Source organism: Peromyscus eremicus, chromosome 4, assembly GCF_949786415.1.
Source record: "Peromyscus eremicus chromosome 4, PerEre_H2_v1, whole genome shotgun sequence".
Lineage (NCBI taxonomy): Eukaryota > Metazoa > Chordata > Mammalia > Rodentia > Cricetidae > Peromyscus > Peromyscus eremicus.
The window spans coordinates 12771659-12793962 of NC_081419.1; the positions used below are offsets into that span (position 1 = coordinate 12771659).

At 40.9% G+C, this 22304-nt stretch overlaps 2 protein-coding genes across 3 annotated transcripts in view; one reads left to right on the forward strand and one right to left on the reverse strand.

Annotated features, from left to right (window-relative positions):
* Positions 1-22304, reverse strand: part of Nr6a1 (nuclear receptor subfamily 6 group A member 1) — a 201271-nt gene that overhangs the window by 151410 nt on the left and 27557 nt on the right. For both annotated transcript variants that reach the window (XM_059260225.1, XM_059260224.1), the window contains exon 2: positions 4551-4592. In XM_059260225.1, coding sequence (XP_059116208.1) covers positions 4551-4592 — 42 coding nt within the window. The remainder of the gene's footprint in view (positions 1-4550; positions 4593-22304) is intronic.
* Positions 10363-11852, forward strand: LOC131908999 (heterogeneous nuclear ribonucleoprotein A3-like). Its single transcript, XM_059260226.1, has one exon. It carries the CDS (start codon positions 10397-10399, stop codon positions 11468-11470), a length of 1074 nt encoding a protein of 357 aa, XP_059116209.1. The 5' UTR covers positions 10363-10396; the 3' UTR covers positions 11471-11852.

The window sequence follows — 22304 nt, forward strand, 5'->3', positions numbered from 1 at the left end:
GAAAGATAAGCTTCATCACTTAACTAATAACATACTGGTTAGTTAGCCCCATGGCCTTTAAAAGTCCTAGAACCAGGAGGTAACTCTAGACTATCTTATAAATGTTAAATCTAAATTACCATTTGACCTTTTAGCATTATAGCAAAATAAAGTCAATACACAGTAGACACATTCATGTTTTATTTCTCTAACAACTATAACCATGACCAGAATATTTCATGCCACAGTTTGGGAGCACAGAAAATTTAAATGACTATGATTAAGACTTACAGAGTTTTGAAAAACATCATTTAACTAGACCTTGAAATGGTTACTCTCATACCCTAACCTTAATAATATACATGCAAATGATTTACAAATTAAACTGGCACAAAGATTATTAATTATACATTTCTAACAAAACATAAACCTAAAACTGGGCATTTATGTGGCATGCATTTGTGTCTCAAAGAAAAAGAAAGCCGGGCGGTGGTGGCGCACGCCTTTAATCCCAGCACTCGGGAGGCAGAGCCAGGCGGATCTCTGTGAGTTCGAGGCCAGCCTGGGCTACCAAGTGAGTCCCAGGAAAGGCGCAAAGCTACACAGAGAAACCCTGTCTCGAAAAACCAAAAAAAAAAAAAAAAAGAAAAAGAAAAAGAAAAAGAAAATATCAAAAAGTGAGGGTATTGGGAGAGGGTTCAACAGGTAAAGTGCTTGTTGCACAGCATACTGAGTTAACTCCCTAACACCCATGTAAAAGTCAAGCATGGTGGTGTGGTGTGTGCCCATGACCCCAGTACTGGGGAAATGGGAGACAGATGGATCTCTAGAGCTTGCTTCAGGATCAGTGAGAAATCCTGTCTTAATAATAACAACAATAATAACTGCTGCAAGCCACAGGAAAATGTAATAGAATCCAGCTACTATCACAAAAACCAGTACTTGGAAAGGTCAAGGACTTTTTTTTTTTTTTTTAAGATTTATTTTATTTATCATGTATACAGTGTTGTGTCTGCATTTATCACTGCAGGCCAGAAGAGGGCAACAGATCTCATTATAGATGGTTGTGAGCCACCATGTGGTTGCTGGGAACTGAACTCAGGACCTCTGGAAGAACAGCCAGTGTTTTTAACCTCTGAGCCATCATCTCTCCAGCCCAGTCAAGGACTTTCTTGAAGGTCAAACCATGGCTTAAGAAGTCTTGGTGATGATTTGCTTTTGGGATACCATCTTACAAGGACTCCAATTTGCAGTAAGGCTCATTAAGGAAGGGAATGGCTCAGTTGCCTTTAGCCTACTGGCTATGGATGGGACAGGACCTCTGTTGGTCTTTTCTGTGTCGAACACACAGATTGCAAGCCCAGTGCCACTTTGAGATCTTTGGCAGCAGTTAACTCTGCAACTCACACATGATTGAGCCTGTATAATAATGAGTATTCAGAGACGGGTAATGCCTGGGGGGCGCTCACCAAGCTAGAGCGCCTGTGTGACCTGGGCAGGTGTCTCCATGATGGATAAGGTGACCTGCCGACGTCCCACGCAACCTAAGTCAGAAGCTCATTTTTTAGAAAAAGGGGGATCTGTAGGGTCCTGGCCCCCGTTTTAGGTAACTGTTGCCTTGCTTGCTGACCTTGACCTTGATATCCTCCCTATGCTAATTCCCTGCTGGGTTCCACCCTCCTGAATGCTTAAGGGAAGCTCCTTGTCTGTGTATCCTGCATAATGGGCGTTAACAGCTTAGATGCAAGATTGTGGGATTCTCTCATTGTGCTGTAAGCCTGTATTTAAGACCTCTTCCCTCCTTCAATAAACAGCATTCGGCATTAAAAAAAAAAAATCATAAAATACATATCTGGTTGGACCTGGGGGGAAAAAAAAGAAGTCTTGGTGATATTTTAGCTTTTGTATATATATTAGCCAATTCCTGCAATGATTTTCTTGTATGCTATGTGTGCTTCCAAGAACTCATAACCATGTATTCTATCTGAAATACTTATCAAGCATCCAAGGCCAAACGATTTCCTGAATTAAGATAAATTAAGCTCAGACCCTCCTTTCTTATACAGCCTTAGTAGTATTTATACTAACATTATAGACTCCTAACATTTAACTAACCAAATCTCCTTTTTCTGATATATTAACCAATTTTAGCTCTTAGTTGACCTCCTCCTTTACCACGCTCCTTTTGGGTTATAAAAGAAAGCCTGATGGTCAGTGCCTGAGAAAAACTCTTGTCTGCCTCTATGACCCCTGTAAGAATTCAAGCCTGGTCACCTTGCTTTAGCTAGAGCAATGCTATTGCATGGGTATATAATTGTAAACCTCAGAGCCTTAGAGAGGATTTTGACTGGAGAACTAGAATGAGATGGAAGATGAGGAAAAGCCAGATGGCTAAGAATGAGATGAGAAAGACCAACAAGAAACAGAACTAAGATGAGAGAATGAAGATAGAACTTAGAGGGGACAGCAGATAAATGTAGAGAGAAATAAGGCAAGAAAGGAGCTAGGCATGAGAAAAGAACTGAAGCTGTGTAGAAAGGATTTTATCCCAGAGGAATAAAGTAGATGGAGAAAAGAGCTCGATGTACTTAGATTCTTTTCCCGCTGAATACCCCACCATTAGTAGTGTCTCTTCTGGGCCCCTGGGAAGGAAACTAAAGAGGCTGGACCTCAAAAGTTTGTGGGAAAAAAAACATGATGATGATGATGATAATTTGAGTAGCAAATAGAGAAAAACACCCAACTAGCATCCAAGTTCATGCACAGCCATGAGTGTAAGTGTGTGGGTGCAAGTTCACACCTGTACAAACATATGCATACATACACACAGGATGAAGGGAGGGGAGGAGGGAGAGAATGGGGGGGAAGGAGAATGGGAAGAGAGGAGAGGAGGGAGGGAAGAGGAAAAGAAGGAGAAAGGAGGAAAGGAGGGAGGGAAAGAGAGAAAGGGAGGGAAAAAGGGTAGGGAGAGGAGGAGGGAAGGAGAGGGAGGAGAGGAAACAAGCTGGCCTCTGTAATATTTGACCTTGACTGTGATAGTTGACCTTCACTGCCAACTTGAAGGATTTAGAATCACTTAAGTGACAAACCTCTGGGCATGTCTAAGAGGACATTTCCTGAAGGCTTTAACTGAAAGAGTAAACTAACCCTTAATGTGGGCAACACCATCCCATGGGCTGGTGGCCCAAACTCAATAAATGTACAAAGAGCACTGAGCACCAGCATTCATGTCTCAACTCCTTCCTGAATGCAGACATAAATATGACTGCCTCACATTCCTGCCGCAAAACTAGATCTGCCCCAGCAACCATATCTCTTCTACCCTAAAACTGAGCAAAAATAAACACATCCCTCAGTTTCTTTTGTTACAGCAATGAGAAAAGTAAGTAATGTAACTTTTGAATAAATTGTTAAAACTAATACTTTAAATGTTTTTGCTTGGTATACTGGCATATGGCTTTAGTCCCAGCACCCAGGAGGCATAGGAAAGTGGATCTCTGTGAGTTCAAGGCCAGCCATTTAAAGGGAAGGAGGGAGGGAGGGATAAGTGGAAGTTTTTGTCCTGCCCCATCCTGCAGCCACTTCCAAATAATCACTCAGAGGCTTATATTAATTGTAAATGTTCAGCTGGTAGCTCAGGGTTATTACTAACTAGCTCTTACACTTAAATTAATCCATAATTCTTATCTATGTTTAGCCATATGCCTTGGTACCTTTTCTCAGTATGACATTCTAGTCTTGTTTCCTCTGCATCTGGCTGGTGACCCTCTAACTCCATCCTTCTTCTTACCTCCTTAGTTTGGTTTTTCCGCCTAACCTTATCCTGCCTGTCTATTGGCCAAACAGCTTATTAAACCAATTACAGCGACAAATCTTCACAGTGTACAGAAGGATCGACCCACAGCGGGAAGGGAGGGTAGGTGGGTAGTTTTTAATATATAGTTGCTTATATACAAAAATCCAACACTGTTTGCTGTTGGTTTCAGTGCAAGATGGAGAACTGAGCAAGGGGGTCTATTTTAAACAAAATTTTCAGCAAACAACTTTCTATTAAATGGATAGCTCTGGCCACCAAACAGTACTAGCAAATGAAAAAGAAAATGTCACAAGACAGAGTATCATTATAATTGTTAAGAGGAGATACAATCTGAGGGCCATTGAAATAAGAACATCAAAGATACCTTGAGTTGAGTGCTGGCTGATCTTCCAGAGGTTCTGAGATCAATTCCCAGCACCCACATGGTGGCTCACAACCATCTCTAGTGGGATCTGATGCCCTCTTCTGGCATAAAGTTGTACATGCAGATAGCACACTCATATACATACATACATACATACATACATACATACATACATACATACTTTTTTGAAGAAAGAAAAGTCTAGAAGTCAGCTGAAGAACACCCAAGATTGATCTCTGGCCTCTGCATGTGTACCCCCAAACATGCACACACAATAAACAAGTAAAATGGGAAAAAAAAAAAAAAAAAGATACCTTGAGTTAAATACTTGTAAGTGCACAGTCACACCCTTTTCTTACCAACAAACACTGGGTAACATTTAGAACTTACTAGTGCCTGGTTCAAGTTCTGCCAATTCATCCTGACAGAAACCTAAAGAGAAAATAATAGGGAAAACATTATTATTTTTTAATTACTCCAAGCTGACTCTAAATATTAAAAATCAAATATCATAATATGGGAGGATTTAGACTTCAGGCTAGGGTGTGTGACTCAGTTCTTGCCTAGAATGAGCAAAATACTGGGTTCAATTTCCAGTAACACTCCCACATCCAAAATTAGATTCAAAAATTAGTTTGGGTTTAAATCCTAGTTCAAACAATTACCTATTGTACAGACCCCCTTTCTCGGATTCCATTTCATCACCTTAATATAGAAATGGAGATAAGAGCATGTACCAGAGTTGTAACAGGAGTAAGAGTTTAGCACATTCCATAGCACACAGTAGGGGCTCAATAAACAACAGCACAGTGTAAGAACGCCAAAAGTCGGTGGTGGCACAGGCCTTTAATCCCAGCACTCTGGGGAGGCAAAGGCAGGCGGATCTCTGTGAGTTCCAGGCCAGCCTGGTCTACAAAATGAGTTCCAGGACAGGTACCAAAGCTACACAGAGAAACCCTGTCTCTAAAAAACAACAAAAACAAAAACAAAAAAAATTCATTTAATACTTTTTTTTAACGGTATCAATTATGTCCCAAAAGAAAGTAAAATAAACAAAACAGGAATTTACAATAAATATACAGGGTGAATTTACTTAAAAAGCTGGGGATATAGCTCAGTTGTTAGAATGCTTGCTTGGCATACATGATGTTCTCCATTTGATTTGTGGCATTATATAAACTGGGAACACTGGTACAAGCCTGCAATCCCAGCACTCACTAGGTAGACACAGGAGACTCAAAAGTTCAAGGTTATCCTTGACAATATAGCAAGTACAAGGTCAGCCTGGGATACATGAGACCCAGTCTCCAAACAAAACAAAACCTTCACAAGTCTTTACCTACACACACGAAACCAATTCTTCCAGTACTAAGTATGCTTAAGCTATGCTTGCTCATAAGACAGTATGCTTAGCAAGCACAAAACCCTGGATTCAATCCCCAGAACAAACAAAATAAGTGTTGGAATAAACGTCACAAAGGACATTTCATACCCATAAAACATGTGCTGTGTTTGTCTGCTTGTTGTGTTAACTAGCACCCTGTAGAGGAAAATTAAACGTATTGTCAAACACAGTAAGTTCTCTGTACACACTTGATTAAAGTTATTTTTTCCTACAGTTGACTACCTTTCTCCTCATTAGCTTCTACTCATCCTAAAGAAAAAACTATATGTATAGATATATATCTCACCTTGGGGGTAGGATTTCAACATAACATTGGAGGAAAACCAACATTCAGACTATAGCAGTAGCAATAAAGAAATAGCCATTTCTTTCTTTCTTTTTTTCTTGAGGTTTCCCTGGCTGTCCTGGAGCTCACAAAGATCCACCTGCCTCTTCAGCAATTAAAGGTATGCACCACTACTACCCGGCCAGAAATAACCATTTCTATATACAGGTTGAATATTGAACATACCAGAAGACTATGCATAGACATTTGCTTAATCTATACTGCCCTGAAAATAGAATGAAAGTGCAGAAAGACAGAGAGGTATAATGAAAAAGCCATTTTAGTTGTATGACCTGGCAAGGCAAGCTATCCCAAGTCAAGGCTTCAGATTTTTCATTAGGTAAAAGACTGCATCAGGGGTATCGAGAAAGGATAAAGCTTAATACATCCTCTAAAAGTAACTAACATTCTGAACTCCACAAAGACAGAATGACCCAAAAACTGCAAATACTAAGAAAAACAGTTTAAAGCAATAGTTCTCAACCTGCAACCATTAGTATAGTTCATGTTGTGGTGACCTGTTGTGAGATAACTGATTACACTGTGTAAAGTATGTCACTGTGATTGGTTTAATAAAAAGCTAAAAAGACAATAGCTAGGAAGGTACAGGCGGGACTTCCTGACAGAAAGTTCTGGGAAGAAAAAACGGGGAGTCGGGCTGGAGAGATGGCTCAGAGGTTAAGAGCACTGGCTGCTCTTCCAAAGGTCCTGAGTTCAATTCCCAGCACCCACATGGTGGCTCACAACCATCTATAACGAGATCTGGTGCCCTCTTCTGGCCTGCAGGCATACATGCAGACAGAATACTGTATACATAATAAATAAATCTTAAAAGAAAAAAAATGCAGATAATCCCTTTATTAAAAAAAAAAAGAGGAGTCTCCAGTCAGATACAGAGGAAGCAGGACATGCAGGAGACGTAAGACACGAGCCACATGGCAGCAGGTAGATTAATAGAAATAGGTTAATTTAAGTTATAACTGCTAGTTAGAAACAAGCCTAAGACTGATTAATTTTTTAATTAATTAACTTTCATAATTAATAAGAACTCTCTGTGTAATTAATTATTTGAGAGCTGGCTGGTGGGGACAGAGAAAGACTCTTTACAGTCACCCCCAACTATAATGTCATTTTCGTTGCTACTTCATAACTATAATTTTGCTACCATTTTTTGTTTGTTTCTTTGTTTTGTTTTTTTGAGACAGGGTTTCTCTTTGTAACAGCCCTAGCTGTCCTAGAACTTGCTCTTCAGACCAGGCTGGCCTTGAACTCACAGAGAGTACTGAAATTAAAGACCTGTACCACCATGCCCAGCCAACTGTTATGAATCTTAAGGTAAATATTTTTGAAGATAGAAGTTTGTCAAAAGGGTCGTGACCCACAGGTTGAAGACCACTGGTTTAAAGGGAATTCTGTTCCCTTTACTTGTCTAGTAACCATTCCCTCATTCTGTTAACAACTTGCTTTTCTTTGGAGACATCTCTCTTTTGACTCCACACCCATATAGGATACAAGATTTAACTCTAACCTTGCTATAAGATGGCATAAACTACCTGTGGCGGTTTAAACTAGAATAATCCCCACAGATCATATATTTGAATACTTGGTTCCCAGTTGAACTGTTTGGGAAGCATTAGGAGGTATGTCACTAAGGGTGGGCTTTGAGGTTTCAAAAGCCCAAGCCATTCCCAGTGAGCTCTCTGCCTCCAACCTGAATCAGAACGTAAACTCTTAACTACAGCTCCAGGGCCATACCTGCCTGGCTGTTACTGCTGTGCTCCCTGACAAGATGATCATGGATCCTAACCCTATGGAACTATGAGCCCCAATAAATGTTTACTTTTATAAGATGTCTTGGTCAGTATCTCTTCACAGCAACAGAAAATAAGATAGTATCTTATAGGGCTGTTGAAAGGATTAAACTAGATTGTGCATAGAAAGACTTTACAGAGTATCTCAAAAGGTCAACAATGTGAGCTGGAATGGATCCAATTCAGTGCTGAGACTTTGGGGGAAGAAAACAGTTCTAGAAGGGTAACTACTAAATGTGACCTGGGATGGAACTCTAACATCACTGATGTAACTTTTTTTTTTTTTTTTGAGGGAGGAAAGTGTAAGGATTTGGTCCTTATTTACATCCTTAAATACGTCATCAGCCTTCGCCGGCTTCCCAGCCTAAAAATCGGGTGGGCCCTCTGTCCCCTCTCCTTCCCCCGTCGGCTCCCCCCCCCAATAAAGCTCTAAAAGGTAACCATGGCTATGATTCTTTTAATCAGCATGCGCCATGGCATAACCAACAGAAAGAACCTTTCTGTGACTCTCATGAGTTAAGATGGGGGGGGAAAGGAGGAGGGAGAGTGGGATGGTCCAGGATCTACTGGTGACACAGAGCCCTCCTTCGCCCAGCGTGATTTCCTTGCTCTTTCTGCCTTGCCCAGTCTCCCAGCCACCAGCTGGAATGTCAGGCAGCTGATGGTAAGGATAAGCAGGCAGGGCCATCTGCAGGGTAGTAGACCAGGCAGGAGGCTGGCAGCAGAAGGAACAGGATGACACCCTTTGTGAAGCAGCTGAGGATGGTCCCTGATGAAGCTCTTCAGTTATAGCCAGAGTCCTCCCAAAGTCTGGCACTGGGCCTGACTGCTGCCATGAGTCTCCAGGAGGTCCAACAGCAGGGACTTCTAGGTCCCATAGGGAACCACAATGTCTTTCACCTGGCCAGAAACAGCAGGAAGGCAGGGAGCTGCTGAGGAGTAGGAGGTTCTCTGCTGGGTCCATAGAAAGGGGATGCTGCAGATACTCGGGACACTCTTACTGCAGGGTTTCAACGAAGGCTTCAAATTCTCAGACATTCTTCTCATGCACAGCCAGTTTCTCTGGTAAGGAATCCAAGTCTTCCGCCATACACTGGGCTCCAATATCTATGGAGAGGCTGCTCAGCTGAGGGGGATTCTGAAATTCACGGTAAAAGGTCCCCAAGTTCATCGGAAGAATGTCATCTTTAGAAAACGCAGGTTTTGTAGGGCCCTGGCCCTCGTTTTGGGTAACTGATGCTTTGCTTGCTGACCTTGACCTTGATATCCTCCCTATGCTATTCCCTGCCAGGTTCCACCCTCCTGAATGCTTAAGGGAAGTTCCTTGTCTGTGTATCCTGCATAATGGGCTTTAACAGCTTAGATGCAAGATTATAAAACATCTGTAGCAAACTTCTGCCCTCCAAGGTTCTCCCATTGTGCTATAAGCCTGTATTTAAGACCTCCTCCCTTCTTCAATAAACGGCACTCGGCATTAAAAAAAAAAAAATTACCAAACAAGTAATCTCACCTTTAAAAAATACAATAAATTAAGAAAAAAAAAAAAAGAAAGAAAAGAAAAAGCAGGTGTAAAGTCAATCATAACAAAGTCATCATGTGTATTGCCACTGCTGCCCCCGCTGGAGCCATCTGAGTGAGGATTTCTCTGTGTAGATTTGCACCTTTCCCGGAACTCACTCTGTAGACCAGGCTGGCCTCAAACTCACAGAGATCTGCCTGCCTCTGCCTCCTGAGTGCTGGGATTAAAGGCGTGCGCCACCACTGCCTGGCTTGATGTAACTTTTAATTACTTGCTCTCCTTTTTGTTGTTTGGTTTTGTTTGGAGACAGGGTGTGGGTTTTTTTTTAAGACAAGGTGGCCTCAAACATGCTATGTAGCCAAGAATGACATTCAACCGATCATCCTGTCTCCAACTCCTGAATGCTGAAATTATGGGTATTTGAGACCATACCTAGTTTATGCCCTACTGGGGATTAAAGCCAGGTCTTTATGGCAAGCTTCTACCAATTTATCTACAATCCCCATCCATTTACTTTTAAAACATTTAATGTGATAATTATGGTTATACTGTCTAAGGAAAAGACTATAAAGAAATTTATCAAAAGGTTGAAAAGAGCCCTGATTATGAAACTGTGTCTACATTCTCTTTCCGGCTAAAACATCTCTGGTTTTATACATTACCACTAGTGTAGAAGGCCTGAGGAGACATGGAAAACAATCATACTTACAAGTTACATGCCTCAGTATCATAGCCAGGCTTGGCTACGTCTCCTGGCAAAGTGTACTCAGATTCTCAGCATTCAGATCTAGCTAGTAAAATTATGTGATAAATATGTTTACCTACCATCAATGCTTGCCACCAGAGGAAAACAAATACCAAACCAGTATTAGGTATAAACACAATATACATTTAATCAGATTTCTTCAATTATATTAAACTCCAAAGCAAAAGTATATACCAGCTTTTCAGTAGAAAGCACACTTCTAAGCCCCATAAATGCACAGGGGTTTAGCTTAGTAACAAAACATTTCCAAGCATATGCATATGAAGCCTTGGGTTCAATCTCAGCACAATATAATAGTAATAATAGAGGGTTAGTTTTCTGATCTTGTTGATTATTTAACTCAAAACTTGTTTTAAAAATATCTTAAGATATATTGAACTCGAGTTGGAAGAGGCGAGTCCGGTCTCAAAATGGAGGGCCATGATCCAAAGGAACCAGAACAGTTGAGGAAGCTGTTTATTGGTGGTCTGAGCTTTGAAACCACAGATGATAGCTTAAGAGAACATTTTGAGAAATGGGGCACACTTACAGACTGTGTGGTAATGAGAGATCCCCAAACAAAACGTTCCAGGGGCTTTGGTTTTGTGACCTACTCTTGTGTTGAAGAGGTGGATGCTGCAATGTGTGCTCGGCCACACAAGGTTGATGGGCGTGTGGTGGAACCAAAGAGAGCTGTTTCTAGAGAGGATTCTGTAAAGCCTGGTGCCCATTTAACCGTGAAGAAAATTTTTGTTGGTGGTATTAAAGAAGATACAGAAGAATATAATCTGAGAGACTACTTTGAAAAGTATGGCAAAATTGAAACCATAGAAGTTATGGAAGACAGGCAGAGTGGAAAAAAGAGAGGATTCGCTTTTGTAACTTTTGATGATCATGACACAGTTGATAAAATTGTTGTTCAGAAATACCACACTATTAATGGGCATAATTGTGAAGTGAAAAAGGCCCTTTCTAAACAAGAGATGCAGTCTGCTGGATCACAGAGAGGTCGTGGAGGTGGATCTGGAAACTTTATGGGTCGTGGAGGAAACTTTGGAGGTGGTGGAGGTAATTTTGGTCGTGGTGGAAACTTTGGTGGAAGAGGAGGCTATGGTGGTGGAGGTGGTGGCAGCAGAGGTAGTTATGGAGGTGGTGATGGTGGATATAATGGATTTGGAGGTGATGGCGGCAACTATGGTGGTGGTCCTGGTTACAGTAGTAGAGGAGGCTATGGTGGTGGTGGACCAGGATATGGAAACCAAGGTGGTGGATATGGTGGTGGTGGAGGAGGATACGATGGTTACAATGAAGGAGGAAATTTTGGTGGAGGTAACTATGGTGGTGGTGGGAACTATAATGACTTTGGAAATTATAGTGGACAACAGCAATCAAATTATGGGCCCATGAAAGGGGGCAGTTTTGGTGGAAGAAGCTCAGGCAGTCCCTATGGTGGTGGCTATGGATCTGGTGGTGGAAGTGGTGGATATGGTAGCAGAAGGTTTTAAAAAAAAAAAAAAAGCAGAAAAGGGCTACAGTTCTTAGCAGGAGAGAGAGCGAGGAGTTGTCAGGGAAGCTGCAGGTTACCTTGAGACAGTCGTCCTAAATGCATTAGAGGAACTGTAAAAATCTGCCACAGAAGGAGCGATGATCCATAGTCAGAAAAGTTACTGCAGCTTAAACAGGAAACCCTTCTTGTTCAGGACTGCCATAGCCACAGTTTGCAAAAAGTGCAGCTATTGATTCATGCAATGTAGTGTCAATTAGATGTACATTCCTGAGGTCTTTTATCTGTTGTAGCTTTGTCTTTTTCTTTTTCTTTCCATTACATCAGGTATATTGCCCTGTAAATTGTGGTAGTGGTACCAGGAATAAAAAATTAAGGAATTTTTAACTTTTCAAAAAAAAAAAAAAAAAAAAAAAAAAATCTTAATCCCAGCACTCGAGAGGCAGAGTCAAGCGGAGGATTTCCGTGAGTGTAATTCCAGCAGTGGAAGCTGTGACAGAATGATTAGAGAGTTTCACACACACACACACACACACACACACACACACACACACACACACACACCTTCCTTACAAACCCAAGGCTTTGGCTGGTGACTTTAACTTGCTTTTAAGGACTGACAAGAAACAAACTTTTCCTAAACTATCAAGTTAAATACATAAGGAAGCAACCTAAAAATATAGGGCAAAGTTTATATTCCCTTACCACAGTTGGAGATGCATACTGAAAGAGAATGGAGATGAACTAGGTTTAAATCCTACATTTGCCTATCTGTCTCATTAACTAGCAGAAAGCAATTTCTGAAATGTCAATACAAATAGCCAGCATAGGCCGGGCGGTGATGGCGCACGCCTTTAATTCCAGCACTTGGGAGGCACAGCCAGATGGATCACTGTGAGTTCGAGGCCAGCCTGGTCTACAGAGCAAGTTTCAGGAAGGCACCAAAACTACACAGAGAAAACCTGTCTCAAAAAAAAAAAACAAAACCAAAAAAAATTACCTGCCAGTTAATCCCAGCACTAAGGAGGCAGAGGCAGGCTCTCTGCCAGCCTAGTCTACAGAACTAGTTCCAGGACAGCCAGGGATACAAAAAAAACCCTGTCTTGAAAAACCAAACAAAAACAACAAAAATTACCTGCAAATCTGAAATTTTAAATGTATAACATTTCACAAATACTACCACAATTCAAATTTGGTATGTTAAATTTGAAGCTCAAGGTGAAGCTGAGCTAAGAGTAAGAAAGCCTAGGGCCAGTGTGAGACCAAAATGAGCCATCTTAGAAACAAGACCAAAATGTTTTCACCCTAAAATTAAGGCCTAAGATTTCTCCTTTTGGGAATAGGCCATTAGTTACTGAAACAAGTCAGTTCAGATTCCAGAAACCAGGAAGTGTAAAAGTACAGAGTCACAAGATAGTCACGAGGTAATGCCTGCCAGACTATGGAATGTCCTCTCCCTGGTTTCCAGGGTAACTGACCACAGAAATGCCCCCACCTGAGGGCAGCCAATGAGAAATGGTGGCGGGCAACCACTCCCTTAGAAGTAAGATTAAGCCATGATTTCTAGAAAGCCCCTAGAAGCCAGCCAATCAGAATTGTACCCGTAGTAGCACCCCTAAACGATGTAACCTTGTGATTTTTCCCTTTAAAAACTGAGCTTGCAGACAGGCGGGCGCTTCCTCCAGCCTCCACTGCGTTGGATGTATTGGACAAAGTCCCTGCCTAGGCTTGTATTGCTTTTGGATATCCCGAAATTAAACCTTGCTTTTGCATTCCAGCATGCTTGTCTTTGGTGGTCTCTCTGGGGGGTCACGATCTGGGCACAACACCAGGAGCTAGAGAGACGGCTCAATGGTTAAGAGCACTGGCTGCTTTTCTGGATTCTATTCTCAGCACCTACATGGCAGCTCACAATCATCTGTAAATCCAGCTCCACCGGATCCAATGTCTGCTTCTGGCCTCTGCGGGCACTTCGTACATACGATGCACAGACATAAATGCAGGCAAATGCCCATACACATAAAGTAAAAATAAAGGATAAAACTTAAAAGAGAAAGAGGGATAAGAGTGCGTGAGTCAGAGTCTAGGGTCAAAAGAACAGTCTTAGGTGAGAGATAGCTCAGTGGTTAAAAACACTTACTGATCTTGCAAAGGACCTGGATTTACTTCCTATCACACACATGGCAATTCACAACTACCCATAACTTCAGTTCCAGGGAATCCAACACCAAACCCTCTTCTGGCCTCCTCAGGCACCAGGTATACACATATTACTCACATGTACATCCAGGCCCTCACATATATACATAAAGTAAGTCTCAAAAAAAAGTCTTGAGATTACTCTAATTAGCTCTGTGGCCCTCTTCATGGTCTCACTGGCTCCTGTGCTTACTATATGCACCACATCATGATCAGACCCACTAGAATCTGAGGTTCAAAAAATATTTTTCAGGGCTTCTCAAAATCCTTAATTTTAAAACTTTTATGTATATGTGTACATGTAGATACCTACAGAGGCCAGAAGAAAGCATCAAAATCATATGGAGCTCTAGTTATGGGTAGCTGTATACCACTCAACATGGTGCTGGGTACTCAGGTCTACTCCAAGAGCAGCAAGTGCACTTTTTAAAAAAAATAATTTATTTTTTTAATTACACTCATGATATCCATTAATTACACTCATGATATTAATTACATTTGTAGTATTCATTGATTATATTAGCAGTATTCATTCAATAACTATATTTATGATATTCATTAATTACATTAATTGTAGATTTATTACATTCATGATATTATGTCCTGATACTACATCAGGTTTTTCCATCACACAAAACAGAGATTCTGTACTTAGTAATCATTGCTCTATATTCCTTTCTTCTCTATCTTGAGATAACATCTAAGCTTTCTGTCTCTATGAATTTGTATATTCTATATATTTCATGTAATACAATTCTATAGTATTTGTCCTTTTTTTTAACGTAAAAACATTTTATGTACAACTGCAGGAGAAATAATACACAGATAGCCAGAACATAAAAACAGGTTATAATTTAAAAGTCCAGGGTTATTTTAAACAGTAAAATATTTTCTCTGTAGAAAATAGTATAAATGATAACTTTCCCAATAAGCCCTTTTAGGCCAAATGATAGCTGAATTATACATATAAATATTGATTAGATTCTGGGATACAGAAGAAACCTATCTTCATCTGTTCAGAGAGCTATGTTTTACTTAAGTTGTGTAAGTGAGATTCCTATTCATCTTCCCCTTCACTGTTTGATTTACGGCAGACATTTTTCTATAGGCTAATCCATATTCTAAAAAGATTTTAGCCTCCCCTCCTGAAAGTACAGCCAGCATTTTCTTTCATCAGCTTGATACAGTACAAATTCTTATCCTAATAGTGAAATGTTTCACTAAAGCTTGCCTAGTGATTGGGTAAAACCAAAACTTATAAGCCACAGTCATCCTAGGGTCCCCCCTGCTAGGTAGCCTCCTTGGATCTGTGGATGCAGCAAGTGCTCTTAAACAATGAGCCATATCTCTAGCCAAGAACCCCAAAACACTTTATTCAAGACTTGTACTGATATCCTCTAGCTGGGCGAGGTAGTGCATGCCTTTAATCACAGCACTCAAGAGGCAGAGGCAGGAGGATCTGAGCTCAAGGCCAGCCTGGCCTACAAAGCAAGTTCCAGGACAGCCTAAGCTGTTACACAGAGAAACTCTGTCTCCAAAAACAAAAACAAACAAATGAATAAACAAAAAAGATGAAAAAAATAATAAAAAGACTCATTGAAATACAGGAGTCACTTGCTAATACTTTCTGGACTACACAGCTCAGGTCTGCTTTATTATCTGCCTTGACTCCCCTGATTATGAGTTCATTCATTCCCCCTCAATGAAACTGTGCCCTTTGTTCAGTCAAATCAACTGTCCTGAAAGTCTTAGAACAGAGTCATGCCCCAGACAGTTGCTAAGTAAATGTCTGAAGAACTCCTCCAAAAGATTAAAGAAGCAAATAACATTGCCCCACAATGAAGCAACTGTCAAAATAGTAACTTGTAGGAGAAAATAGCAGGTTCCTTATTTTCACCTTTAAAAACCTAGAATAGTGCAAACATACATTTTTATAAAAAACAGTTATGCTATGTAATATGTAACTACAGTGCTCAATACAGTAGCCACAAGCCACATGTAATTACTGAGTACTTGGGATGTGACTAGTAACTGATGAACTGAAGGGAACTGGGGTTTGGTTTGGTTTTATAAGACAGGGTCTCACTATGTAGCCTGGCTACCTCAGGCTAACCTTGAACTCAGAGAGGTCTGCCTCCAAAGTGCTGGGAATAAAAGATGTGCACTATCACACTCAATAAAATAAAATTGAGTCAAGGTCTCACTATGCAGCCAAAGCTGACTTCAAACTTGGAAATCTCTTGCCTTTCTCCCAAATACTGGGGTTAGAGTGCTAGGATTAGAAGCAAGTGCCAACATACCAAGTTCATGTAGTTATTTAAATTTATTAAAAGTAAAATTAAAAATCCAGTTGCTAATTTGGTGGTGTATAGCTGCAATCTCTACATTAAAGAAACTGAGTCAAGAAAATAAAAGTTCTAGGCTAGCCTGAGATCCATAGAGCTCCAAGTCAGAATGGGCTGAGAGACTTTTTTTTTTTTTTTTTTTTTTTTTTTTTTTTTTTTGGTTTCTCGAGACAGGGTTTCTCTGTGTAGCTTTGCGCCTTTCCTGGAACTCACTTGGTAGCCCAGGCTGGCCTCGAACTCACAGAGATCCGCCTGGCTCTGCCTCCCGAGTGCTGGATTAAGGCGTGCGCCACCACTGCCGGCGAGACTTATGTTTTAAAAGAGGTGACAGGACGGGCAGTGGTGGCGCATGCCTTTAATCCCAGCACTCGGGAGGCAGAGGTAGGCGGATCTATTCGAGTTTGAGGCCAGGCTTATCTACAAAGCGAGTTCCAGGATAGGCTCTAAAGTTACACAGAGAAACCCTGTCTCGAAAAACAAACAAACAAAGAGGTGATGGGAGAACAGCAGGAATGCAGCAGCAGCAGCAGCAACCAGGCATGATAGCACATGATTGTAGTCTCAGCACTGGGGAAGCAAGACAAGTGGATCCCTTGGACTTTGGGGGCCAGCCAGTATATTCTAATCAGTGCATTCCGGGCCAATGAGAGACCTTGCCTCAAAAAACAATATGGACAGCATCCTGAGGAATGACACCCAACAGTGATCTCTGGTCTCTACACGAATGTGCACATGTGTACATGCAAAGTCATACAAAGAGATTTAAAGCTACCTTAAAAAATAAAACATTTTGCCGGACAGTGACAGCTCACGTCTTTTATCCCAGTCTTTTATCACGTCTTTTATCCCAGGAGGCAGAGGCAGGCAGATCTCTGAGTTCAAGACCAGCCTGGTCTACAAAGGGAGTTGTTCCAGGGCAGGCAAGGCTAAACAGAGAAATCCTGTCTCGGAAATAAACACAGATACACACACACACACTATATATATAGTGTGTGTGTGTGTGTGTATGTGTGTATATATACGTATATATACGTATATATACGTATATATACGTATATATACGTATATATGTATATGTGTATATATACGTATATATATGTGTATATATGTGTGTGTATATATAAAACTACCATATATGAGAAAATTGGGGCTTTTACCCTGTAGTAAGTCACTAAAAACACAGGTACATATCTAAGAAATCAGTCAATGCCAGCCCAAATGTTTCCCAATGTGAGTTCTAAGATATCAACCAGAAAATTCAAAGTACATCGAGTTTTTAAAAAATAAGAGCTTTCTTGGAGAAGCCTACAAATAGTGCACAGCCCCTGAAATTCTAGAAAATGGTCCCACTTTTGAGGGCTCGCTACCGATTCTACCTATCCTCTAGGTTCCTTCTGGTATGACAAATGGCTTGGGCAGAGGCGGAGAAGAAAAGCAGCTTAACCACAGCCTGCCATACTGTCATGTTTGCAGCCTAGAAGCAAGCTCCAAGTCCAAGCAGATACAAGGACCACTTTGGATCGGCTACGTATGAAATTTACATCTCCCTCTTGCTTTTCTGTCCAGCAAGTGAGGTGTCACTTCAGCCATTTCAGCTTTTGTCTTTCACAGGCAACCTGACAAGCCATACTTTTTTTAGTAACGAAAAACACTTTTGAATGCAGGGATAGCACTTCATGTCCACACAAAAGGCAGCTGGCAGAGCTTCAAGTAATAAGCCTTCTCCACCTTTACAAATGTCAAGGTCACATTAAGAAATTGCAACAGAAATGCCCATTTCCTAATGTTATTTCATTTTCTTTAATCTGACATCTGAGGAGTTTAGATTTATTTATTTATTATGTATACAGTGAGTGTTCAGCCTGCAGGCCAGAAGAGGGTACCAGATCTTATTGTAGATGGTTGTGAGCCACCATGTGATTGCTGGGAATTGAACTCAGGACCTCTGGAAGAACAGCCAGTACTCTTAACCTCTTAGCTATCTCTCCAGCCCCTTGGGTTCTTAATTATATAACCGAATATGCTCACATATTTATCTGTTGGGCATAAATGCAGCTTATGAGGAGTGCCTGAATTTCTATGAAAACATTAATAACATCATCCATCTGATCAACCTATATCACCTTTCATTTCTTCAGACTTCTAGCTTTGTAATTATAGCCTTGAAAGCAGACAACAGGTGAAAAAGCCCGAACAAGATCACAACATTTCAACTAAAATATTCAAAAACAAAAAGCAATACACAGCTTCAAGGCTATGGCGACGAAATCTGAAAGGAAACAGTCTAGGGCATAACTGGTCTGAGGAGCCAGAGGCCTTTAGTGTTTCTATGGAAAAACAGTACAAGCATTTCTCCAAAAACTACAGGTCTTGATGAGCCTCTGACAATTTTTATTTGGCATTTCTGGTTCTTTGGAGGAACAAGGACTTATAGGTCTTTACTCAGCTTGGAGGTCAAAGAAACATCAAAATGCATACATAAAAAATGTGTAAAATAATTTTCCAGGTGATATTTATTTAATTTTTAGTTATGCTGGGGCACTGGCTTGATGCTTTATATGAATTCTTACCGGAGCTGGAGAGATGGCTCAGAAGTTAAGAGCAGTGGCTACTCTTCCAAAGGTCCTGAATTCAATTCCCAACACCCACATGGTGGCTCACAACCATCTGTAATGAGATCTGGTGCCCTCTTCTGGCCTGCAGGCAAACATGCAGGCAGAACACTGTACATATAAATAAACAAATAAATAAACCTTTAAAAAAAAAAAAAAAAGACTTCTTACCAAGCAGCTACTGCTATCTCTATCTCACACATTTAAATAGATTACTGCACAACATTATAGGAAATGAGTCACAAAAGTCAAACAAGACAACTTTAAGGCTAGGGATTTGTAACTCAGTGGAATTACAGAGGCCCTAGGTTTAATGATCACCAGCAGTGGAACAGCAAGGAAGAGAGAGGGAGGAAGTATGCAGGGAATCATGGAATTGGCTTGGCCTAGCTGCCTTGAGAGGCATGCATCATAGGCTTTTCAGGTTAGAGTCTATGGCTCCCTTCCAGTTCCTGAAAGACTGATGCATTACCTCCATCAGGGAAGCAGTCAGGCCATTTCTATGTTCATTCCCTTAGTAGTCAAGGAAGCATGAAAACTTGACAGGACAACTGAATTACAAACTTCACTGCATCCTGGCAACTATAACTGCATTGATCCTGGCAATTGCCATTATATTCTGTTTCTGATAAAAGTATAAAAAGTCTGATTGCGGGCTGGAGAGATGGCTCAGAGGTTAAGAACACTGGCTGTTCTTCCAGAGGTCCTGAGTTCAATTCCCAGCAACCACATGGTGGCTCACAACCATCTACAATGAGATCTAGTGCCCTCTTCTGGCCTGCAGACAGAACACTCACTGTACACATAATAAATAAATAAATCAAAAAAAAAAAGTTTAAAAAAAAAAAAAAAAAAAAAAAAAAAAGTCTGATTGCTTTCAATAAAACTGTCACAGCCTCAGTTGTGCTGTGGCCCCTCCAACCTCAAGGCCATATCAGATGACCTTGGCCCCGTGAGTAGGCGCTTACAGAAATGTACCTCTCTCTACTCCTATAATCTTAGCACTTGTGAAGCTGAGGTAGTTTGAGGACAACTTGAAGATTCAAATTCAGTTCCCAGCACCCAAGGCAGACTCGCATAACTGCCTGTAACTCCAACTCCAGGGGATCTAAGACTATTCATGGCCACCTGCACTCACATGCATAGATGCACATATACAAAGAACTGAAAATAAGTTTGCTAAGATTTTTTTTTTTCATTTTAATTTTTTATTTTTTCTAGACAGAGTCTCTGTGTAGCCCCAGCCATTCTGGAACTCACTCTGTAGACCAGGCTGACCTCCAACTCAGAGATTCGCCTGCCTCTGCCTCCTAAATGCTGGGATTAAAGGCGTGCGCCACCATGCATGGCTGATTTTATTTAATTCTGTATTTTATGTGCATTGATGTTTTGTCTGCATTCATGTCTGTGTGAGGGTGCCTGGATCCCCTGGAACTGGAGTTACAGACAATAGTGAGCTGCCATATGGGTGCTGGAAATTGAACCTGTGTCCTTTGGAAGAGTGGCCAGTGCTCTTAACCACTGAGCCATCTCTACAGTCCCTAAAAAATAATTTTTAAACACACACACACCCTTTGCCAATAATTTCAAAGAACAAATTTTGACACTCCTACTCAGAATTTCAACAAATACCAACAGAGTGGAGAAATGGCTCAGTTGTTAAGAGCATATGTTGCTCTGGTAAAGGACCTGACATCAGTTCACAGCACCCACATGGTGGTTCACAACCATCTTTACTTCCAGTTCTAGGGGATTCAATTCCCTCCTCTGACTTCTGTGGGCACCAGGCATACAACCCAGTCCACATACATATAATACTCAGGCAAAACACTCATACACATAAAACAAAAGTAACTTAAGGAAAAAAAAAAAAAGCCGGGTGGTGGTGGCGCACACCTTTAATTCCAGCACTCGGGAGGCAGAGGCAGGCGGATCTCTGTGAGTTCGAGGCCAGCCTGGTCTACAAAGCGAGTTCCAGGAAAGGCGCAAAGCTACACAGAGAAACCCTGTCTCGAAACACCCCCACACACAAAAAACAAAGAAAAAAAAAAGGAATACCTACCACATCATGGTTAAGACCATTTACAAATGCCTTCCTGAGTAATCCAAAGTGTTCCTTCTCAAAGAGGGGTAGTACATTGGTCCCTGAAGGAACTGGGAAAAGGAAAGGAGATATTTTCACCTGCGGTTAGTCAAAGACTAACTGGTGGGGAAAGTGTCATACAGACCACAGAGTCTGACCATGCTCAGAGAGCTCTAGAAGTTATTTCAGAAAGTGTCCCATATCAACCTCAACAGATGGCCTGAGGGAGCAGCAAAAGCCAGATCTTTAGGGGAAAAATATTTACTGAGAAGAGCTGCAACTAAAGAAATGACCAAAAAAACAGATCCCTTTGAGAATCCCATTTTGCCAGACATGGTGGCACACATCTTTAATACCAGCACTTGGGAGACTGAGTAAGAACTTCTAGCAGTTCAGAGTAGCTCGATCTCTCTATCATGTTTGATGGCAGTTTGTGCTATACAGTAGGTTCAATGCCAGCCTGAGTTGCATGAAACTTTATCCCAAAAAGGAAAAAAAAAATCCCTTTAATATAAAGGTATAATATGGAAGCCCGATGATCCTAGAAATCCAATCTCAGGAACAGAAATAATAAAGAACATATGATAAAATTGGAAGCCACCTAAATATTCAAACATAAGGGAATTATTATATTCTAATATATAAAATATTTTGTAAATGTTACATACGTGTAAATGTTGGTTGAGCTTGGATGTGGTGATGCACACCTTCAACCCCAGACTGTGGAAGGAGGAGGCAAAATCAGGAATTCAAAGCCATTCTCAGCTACACAGTAAGTGCAATACAAGTAGTCTACCTGAGACCCCATTTCAAAAATTACAAAACAGCTGGGCGGTGGTGGCGCACACCTTTAATCTCAGCAGAGCCTGGCAGATCTCTGTGAGTTGGAGGCCAGCCTGGCCTACAGAGTGAAATCTAGGACAGGTACCAAAACTACACAGAGAAACCCTGTCTCAAAGAAGGAGGGAAAAAAACACCCTACCATTGACAAATAACATATAATAATATATTTTAAAAATAAAAGCCTGGTCTGGTGGCACACATCTTTAATCCCAGCACTTGGGAAGCAGAGATAGGAGGATCTCTATGAGTTTGAGGCCAGCCTGGTCTACATAGTGAGTTCCAGGACAGCCAGGGCTATGTTGCTCAGAGCAACTCCAGTTCCAGAGGTTCAAACATCCCCTTCTAGCCTCCACTGGTAGTGCACAAAAATAATGGACATTCATATATGTGTGTGTGTGTGTGTGTGTGTGTGTGTGTGTGTGTGTGTATATATGCATGCATATGCTGGGAAAACACTTGTACACATAAAATAATTTTTAAATCATAAAATCCTGAAGCTCAGCAGTTAAGATTACTTACTGCTACTGCTCTTGCAAAGGACCTGGGTTAAGTACTCAGCACCCATGTACTAGCTCACTACTGTCTATAACTTCAGTTCCAGGGTACTGGATTCATCTTCTGACTTGTATGGGCTCCTGTATACAACTACTAGACAGACAACTTAGGCACCCATACATTGACATAAAATTATATATATATATACATATATAAAAATATAAGATATATATATATAAAAAATCATAAAATCATAAA

What these genes read in the sequence shown, in the direction of transcription:
- LOC131908999 (XM_059260226.1), top strand. Translation starts at nt 10,397, where the DNA reads ATGGAGGGCCATGATCCAAAGGAACCAGAACAGTTGAGGAAGCTGTTT.